Here is an 8,643-nt window from a genome sequence, read left to right as displayed (position 1 = left end):
GGACTCTAAAGGCAACCAATGAAAAAGAGCTACATATATAACATATTTGTTGTTAGTTTGGGCGTTAAAAATCTTGGAAGTTGCTATCAATCACGTTTGCATTATCAGCAACTTACACAAACTCAAGGGCACAAAAGCATGGTCGAAGTGCAAACCTCTTTTAAAATCTAATCTAATCTAATCAAAAATGAAAAGATGAACGCGTGACCATTGATGAATTTTCCCCGAAATTCGTGTATCAACCTGGTGAGACTAATCTTGTAGCCAATGCACTATCATGTCTTGAATTAAACATGTCCAGTGAAACAGAAGACTCGCAGAGTAATGAATCACATTCTGCACAAAGTAGCGAGAATTCTCGAACACGGGAAACAGACAACCAGTAATCCAACAAGCAACAAATCATTTCAGGTAAAAATAGATTAACTATTCATAAACTAATCGAAAAATTCGAAAATAAACGACAACTGAAAGAATATAATACACAACTTGTTCAGTATAATAAGAAATAGTTAAAAATAGTTAGTTTTTTTAACTATATTTTATTTTCAATTTTTTTAGTTTGATTAGCAGTAACAACGTGCTTTTTTAGTTTTTTTACACTATTATGTATTTAGGTTGATTTATCAATCCGTCTTATGGTGGACATGTGGTATTGAAATGTCTTAGGAATCATTCCGTAATCTAATCATTTCATTTACAGCCTCACTGTTGCATGGAGTTTTTCCAGTTATCTTAGAGCAATCAAGTTCTTCGATCCGCATACCGTCTAAAGATCTTACACTACTAAGTGCTACATAGGCTTGTCCAGCAGCAAACAGTCGCGAACCTAGATAAATGACTGCATGATCATCTGTACAACCTTGCATCTTGTGTACGGTCAAAGCCCATCTCAGGATTAAGGGCAACATCCGTCTCTCAGCAGTTCTATATCTATATTTCGCTGGGAACTGTATCGATATCGGTTTAATCATGTGCACACCATCAGAACCGAAGTCGATACGGACTGACGGGATGTCTTGATCATTCGTTGAGTAAATTCTTAATGCTTTCTCAATCGAAAATTCATTAGTCGCATCCGTTGAAACTTTTTCAATAAGGATTTCAAGTTGCCTAGACGTCATTTCTCCAACTCGTAGGGCATGAAGTACATCTATAAATGCTGTGTCTCCTTGTTGCCGCATGTTTTGTTTAAGTTCAACCAGACCGAACTGTCGCCACAAACGTGTAGCTAGCTTCATATGATCTGGTTGTTGAAAAACTTGATGTCCTCTAATAGGTGGTAACTGCATTAGATCACCAAAGAGTATCATGTTTATGCCACCAAAACAAGCGTCTGGGATTTTCAGTAGTCGCAAACGAGAGTCGATCATACAAAGCATCTCATAGGATACCATAGAAATTTCATCTATGAACAGAAACTCAATATTTTGCCATAATTGACGCATTCTTCTCAAATAATTACCGGTAAGAAGTGGCATGCTTACAATTACTCCATCTTTTTGTACTGGTAGTTTTAACAGCCGGTGTAGCATTAACCGATTAACCGTGCTGCAACTCCAGTGAGACCAAAGACTTTTACCACCGGTTTTCCATAACAGGCTCAAACTCCCTAGTGTGAGTGCTGCGCAGGCCATTGCGCACGCGGGAAATTTTTACTTTTTAACTTCCTAACACTTTACTTAATGTAGAAATTTTAAGTTAAGTTATGTTAAGTGATTGATTTGTGATTGATTGTGTATGCCGGGTTCCGATTGCTATTTTGGAACCCTAAAATTCTTTTTTATCGATTGAAAATCCAAAGCTATGCAGTTATCGACCTTCATACAGAAGTAATCGGAAGAGAGAACTTCGTTCTCGGAGAAGGAACCTGAGAAACGGTTACCCCATCCAAGGAAGGCAACGGGCGCGCAAATTACCCACTCCCGAAATATAGAGATAACAACAGAATATGCTGACATAATTAACATTCAACAGACTTTTCTCCATTTTTATGAATGAAAATTTTTGTTATCATTGCAGTCAGTGAATTAATGATTCGATATATTCGTGTTCGACTATATGTCCAAAGATAGGCCAGCATTGGCCTTAACACAGAATAGATACTCTCAGCACAGAAAAAAGAGACCGTGGATTATATTGACACAATCAAAACGAGATGTAAAGTTCCAGTTTGGTTTTTTTTCGTTCATTTTTGTTGTGAACTGTACTTTAACCGATAAAATTTTATAAATGAAATTATGGTCATGATAAATTCCTTCTTTACTTGCCAAAATTTTGTTCCGTAAAATAATTTCAAAATTTATGTTTTGATTATTTTATTGTAATTAACAAAATTACATCGTATATGAAAATTATTTCATCTTATATGAAAATTGAATAGAGTAAATTTGCGTGTATGAGACTTGTAGTATCTACGCATGTGTAAAGACTATACAAAGTGAGAATACAACTACCCTGAAAACGTTTTAGCCTTCTATTCGTACTGCACTGCCGAGTGCCCGAGCAAGTTCGAATTCGAAAGAGTAAGTCGTAGACTCCCGAAATCAGTAAGAGTAACTCGGAGAGTGCAGGCATGCGCAGACCGCGCGTTAGCTCTGTCTTTCTTACTCTTCTACAGAAGATCTAAAAAAAAGAGAATATTAATCCTGGCAATCCTAATAAGGATAATGGAAAACTTTTATCAAATTATTGCATTGTCATCGGTCCTTGATAGGTGTGCAAAATTCCAAGTCGATCAGATTTTTAGAAGCCAGTGAAAATTGAGTTCAAAGATTCCGTTACATTCATTCATACATATGTACATATGTACATACATACATACAACCCGAGCTAATAAAAGTGTGTTAAAAACAGAGCTTATCGTAGATAAAGGGTGATCGATTTAGAGGTATCGGATTTTAAATTCAAATAAAACAACGAACATTCAAATTGATTTGGCAATCTTTAATATTTTTGTGTAGAGTCATTCATGACATTTATTTTTTAAAGATGGTCTCTTTAAAATGTTGGCCGCAACTGCGCCGTTATTCGACCATCCGTAAACACCAATTTTGAATGACTCGCTGGAGGACTTCCGTCGGTATCTCGAGAATAACTTTAGTAATGTTGGCTTCCAATTCCCCTATTGAAGCCGATATATCCACAAAGCATTTAGACTTTACCTGCCCCCACAAATAAAAATCCAAAGGTGTGATATCACATGATCTAAGATGGCCAATCCACTGGAAACGACGACGCAGTAAATCAAATGTTTCACGTGCTGTTTGGCCCTAGCCTCGTCTTTATAGAAATGTGGGCGGGCGATTCCTCCAGCCCATCGGCCGCACCAAACGGTTATTTTCAAAGGATGTATTAGCTGTTCTTGAATGGCTTCGGGTTGCTTCAGCCCAAATACGGCAATTTTGTTTATTGGCGTAGCCATTAAGAAAAAAATGGGCCTCATCGCTGAATAAGTTGAGCTGATCGCGCGATTAACACTCCTCACATAGCGTCAATTTTCATAATATAATTGCACGATTTGTAAACGTTGTTGAGGCATAAGTTTTTCCGTGCTTAAATGTGAATGAGTACTGGAAGAAATTATGTACTTAGTTTTACAGTAGTCACGCGTGATCTGTCAAAATCCCTATTAGAAAAAGTACCTCCAATCTAATCACCCTTTATAATGAAAATATGAAACAAATAGAAAAAATGTACTATTGCCCAGAAATGAGGAAGAAAATGAAAGAAATCATTCGTCACTGAATAATATGCAATAAAAACAAATACCATCGCAACCTTAAAAAATGTTCCAATAAATCTCCAACCCGGATGAAGAGGGGGAATAACTTCATATAGACGTTTTCTACGATCAGAAATTAGAATATCACGTACATGCACACCTACTTAAAAATCTTGATACTAAAAAATATTGAGAACAAATCTAACATTAAAGAAACTTTCACAAAACTGAAACGAATAACGCTGGATATCGTAGATGTCACAAAGTTGACATACCTTGAAAATATCGAAAAATAAAAGCTTTACAACAATGTTCGTTAATTCCTGAATAATTTAAAACCATTTCAAAAAACTTTTTAATCAGAGCGTCATCCCATTTTGAAGTGGAATTAAGAGGGTCGAGTCTGTGTTCAACATTGTGAATGGGCTAGACATAACACATCCTTCAGCACTTGGTTGATAGAAGTGTGGAGGTTGAAGAAGTCGTAAGACGGTTTGTTTTGTTTTTAAATGTAAGATTTTACTCCGCATACGCAATCTTAACAAACGTTTGAAAATCAAGAAAGCGAAACAGAGGTTAATGGGCTACAAAAAGTTCATAAAAGTTAATCTTTCAATAGTAAGCAGACCCTATTAAAGTAATGCTTTTAAATACATTTTGGATAAGAAAATTTAATTTGTGTTTTAGGCTTAGGCTGCCCGCCGAATAACTACAGTAAAGTAAGAAAGTGCATACGTTCTTTGTACTCAACATTAAAACAAATGTTTTTTGTTTTAAATTCGCAATTTGTCGCAGTTACCTATCTTGAAACAAATTCTCAATCTATCGCATTTTATGCCTGAAACACCGAATTTCTTGCAATCTGGATATCAGGGACCCCTGTAAACATAAGCACTGCTGTATCATTGTAAGTAAAATATATATTTATGTTTAGTTAAAAGATTTATATCTGATTTTGTAGGTAAATTTCAAGTCGTATTTATTCGAATGGTGGCAAATATCATATACCTTTACTTCGCATCTTCCTTTATCGTCAGGGAATTAATGTATGTTTACAATTGCAAATACTTCTACGTATTAATGTTCTATCCATTTTTATTACACAGAATACTTGTTTGGTTGAAATTTTTATTGGGTGGGTGGTTATTTGCCACTTGACGGCACATTATAAATCAAGATTATGTACGTTTGCTGAGCTATTGGTACAAATGGAACATTTATTCACATATGCTTATTATTATTGTGGTTGTATCATTGCTAGACCGTGGTGAATATAAAGCACTGGTTCGATTCACTGGCCATCGAAAAGACGTACAAACACTTATTAATGCAGGTCCACAAGAATTGGCAATCGTTTTATCTGGCGAAGCCGCATTAGCGAGGACGGCGCCAATAAAGCAGGGGCGTGGTTACAGGAAAATGACATGGCTGACAAGTAGTTTCTATACAAGCATGTTCTTTGTTTAACGATTTTTTCTATATTTTAGTTTCGAATCATCGTAATACAGCTGCCGATATGGCCTGGTCACTGTTAAAAAAACTTATTTATGAGTATGAGTTAGAAAATTCTACTAGCATATGTACATATATAAGGTATATGGCAAGCAAGCAGCTTGTCTCAACAAATCTCAACCCTTTTATCCGGTAATGGTCATATAATGGCTACAAGATACGAAAGTTGCTGTAAAAACGTGTTATATCATTTAATAAAAACATGCATACCAACAGTTGTCGAATTGTCCTGAGCTGTTGTATTTGTTCGTCAAACATAATCCCTTAATTGAAGCTACCGAATTACCACACGAACTTCTGGAAGCTGGAAGCGAATATTTCAGTTTTAAACATACAATTGCGGCCATAAACCAGGAAAATGTGATTGCCAGTGAATACAATAGATCTTTTGTTGCACGGATTGAAATTGAATGCTAATTCAGATAACGAGTATAAGCAGGTGTGCATAATAATAATACGAATAATAGGCATAAATAATTATTTGTTTTTTTTATCGTAGGTGCTCACATATTTAGAGGACATCATACAGACCTAAATCGATACGGCACAGCGCATAGTAGAGGATAAATTCCTAATGGATTAAATAAAATTAATATAAACTTAAATTAAATTAAATTATTTATTTTTCAACCATTGTTGCAAAGTTTAAGAACTTACATATGTTCGTAATACAGTTCGTAATACAATAAACCAAGTTTATCATATATATAAAACAAAAAACGAAAATGAAAAATTCTCCATCATCATCGATTCGCAAATAAATATTTTGAGCAACTAATGTAATATTTTATATGTATGTTAAACGCCGTTTTGCATGTGATGCTCATCAGAGACCTGCATGGCTCACTGTTTTCTTGAGTTGTTCATACGCTAAATTTCTTGCTCACATTCAGTCAATTAAACCAAAATATTTGGTCAAGTGCAGTCAGCTCATGCAGGCGAACGCGTAGTTCAGCTCAGTCAACACGTATGATCTAATGTCTTCGGCTCAAATCTAATCATTGAACAAAAAGCAGCATTGAATGAAATTAGCATCGGCCTTTGCGTTCAAACGATCAAACTTGTTCAAAGAAGTAATTGTCATTATTGTAAATAGCACATGTTCGAGCAAACGAGCGTTGGCGTACAATGTACGCTGTAAATTTCGTTTCGTATTTGAAAGGATTAGTTGGTTTCAGCAATGGATCCTTATTTACATTATTTTCTTTCGTGTTTTATTATAAGTTTAAAGAAAAAAAAAATGAAAATATAGTGTTTTTGCTTTAAAATTTTGCTTTTACTTTGCTATCGTTAGTTACAAGCAACAACTCATGCGGGATCATACGTGTTCAAACCGGCTCATTTGGCTCTATAGCCCTTTTATTCTTGCTCAAAAAAATGAATGTATAGCCGAACGAGCAAATACCCGAAACGGCTGCTATGAAGACGATTGGTGATAACATCGGAGGCTAAAACGCAGCACATGACTTGATTGAGCTAAAATAAACAATGACAATAACTTATTTGAACAAGTTCGATCGTTTGAACGCAAAGGCCTATTTTTTTGTTCAAGCGAAGCGTATGAATGTTTTACACTGAGCCGGTGCAGTTCTCTGATGCTCATACAACTAAAATTTATAAACAACCATTAACTATCGTCACAGTAACATTCCCATGATGTTTTTGATAAATTTTAAACTGTTCCAACAGAGATCTCAAAAAGTATAAGAAAAAGAAATTTTTCCTTTATATATATTAAATAAGGTATAATTATATAAAATGAATTCACAAGCATGTACACAATTTTTAAGTGTACAGTTTTAGATGTAGGTCATAGCGATCTAACGGGTGATTTTTTAGCTATTATCTTTTTAAACAGTTGGTTTATGTAAACAGCTGACGCACGTTTCGTGTTTTTTTTTGTTTCACTGTCAAACATCTTCAGTTTGGTCTATAATTTAACCATGAATCGTCTTACAAACGAACAACGCTTGCAAATCTTCGAATTTTATTATAAAAATGCGTGTTCTGTTAAGAAAAGTTTATCGCGCGCTTCTTCCATTTTATGGTCAGTTTAATCGACCCTCTGAAGCGGCTATTCGAGCTATTGTGACTAAATTTAGAACCAAATTTACTTATTGGACATCAAACCACCAACACCAGGGCCGTGGAGAGAGTATTCGGACCCCGGGGGAAACTTGAGATGCGGGCCCCTTCAAATTTTTTTATTTATCAAAATGCGTATTATGTTATAGTGATATAACATTTAAACATTGAAAAACTCATTGATAAAATTTTTGATAGAATTAATTATGAAATATAAAATTACAATATATAATAACATACCCAGTGAAAAATCAAAAATTTCTAGTCTATAAAAAGTATTATTGCTATCTCTACATTTAATTATTTATCAACGTAAGGACAAATTGCTTTAAAGAATAACTACGTTTCAAAATTGGTCTTCATTTAAAACAAAACTATCTAAATTTAATCTAATCATCACTATAATTATTAATTACCTTATAAATCAGTAGCATAAAATGTTCCATTTTAATAAGAGCTCAATAATATACACTTTTGTATCACCATATTATATTTATTCTTCGTAATCGTGATCATAACATTTGATATGGTGACACCAAAGAAAGTCTGTGACGGAACTCTGGTAGAAGTATTATTTACTAATATACTAATATACTATATATTTTTTCAAGCAGGAAATTTCTTGGAATTACCCTCGAGTCCGGGCCCCTCTGAAAACTCCGGGCCCGGGGGAAAATGTACCCGATCCGCCCCCCCTCTCGTCGGGCCTGACCAACACCCTTACGTATAGTGCGAACTGAAGAAAATATCGCAGCTGTATCGGCCAGTGTTAATGATGACCACCAATTATCGATTCGTCGCCGTTCGCAGCAATTGGGCCTCTGTTACTCAACAACGTGGAAAATTTTGCGAAAGGATTTAGGTGGGAAGCCTTTCAAAATACAGCTGGTGCAAGAATTGAAGGCGAACGACCTACCGCAACGCAGAATTTTGGGTGAATGGTATCTTGGAAAGTTAGTCGAAGATCCACTTTTTTATCGAAAAATTGTATTCAGCGACGAAGCTAATTTTTGGACCAATGGGTACGTAAATAAGCAGAATTCTCGATTTTGGAGTGAAGATCAGCCAGGAGAATTGCAAAAGCTACCAATGTATCCAGAAAAGGTCACAGTTTGGTGTGGTTTATGGGCTGGAGGTATCATTGGACCGTACTTGTTCAAAGATGCGGCGAATCGTAATGTAACTGTGACTGGTGATCGCTACCGTGAAATGATATCCAACTTTTTTTTGCCCAAAATGCAAGAGCTTGACTGGCATGACTTGTGGTTTCAGTAAGACGGCGCCACATGCCACACAGCACGCGTAACAATGGACTTGTTGAG

The 8,643-nt window shown here is 35.5% G+C and overlaps 1 protein-coding gene across 1 annotated transcript; it reads right to left on the bottom strand.

Annotated features, from left to right (window-relative positions):
* Positions 1-665: 665 nt before the first annotated feature.
* On the bottom strand, positions 666-1,448 carry LOC128870361 (ATP-dependent DNA helicase PIF1-like). The gene has a single exon (XM_054112975.1). It carries the CDS (start codon positions 1,446-1,448, stop codon positions 666-668), a length of 783 nt encoding a protein of 260 aa, XP_053968950.1.
* Between the last annotated feature and the right edge of the window lie 7,195 nt (positions 1,449-8,643).

Source organism: Anastrepha ludens, chromosome X (assembly GCF_028408465.1).
Source record: "Anastrepha ludens isolate Willacy chromosome X, idAnaLude1.1, whole genome shotgun sequence".
Classification (NCBI taxonomy): domain Eukaryota; kingdom Metazoa; phylum Arthropoda; class Insecta; order Diptera; family Tephritidae; genus Anastrepha; species Anastrepha ludens.
Note: the sequence above shows the minus strand (reverse complement) of the source record. Positions and strands in the feature narration are given on the sequence as shown.

Coding starts and splice junctions, on each gene's coding strand:
- LOC128870361 (XM_054112975.1), bottom strand. CDS start 1,448: ATGCGTCAATTATGGCAAAATATTGAGTTTCTGTTCATAGATGAAATT.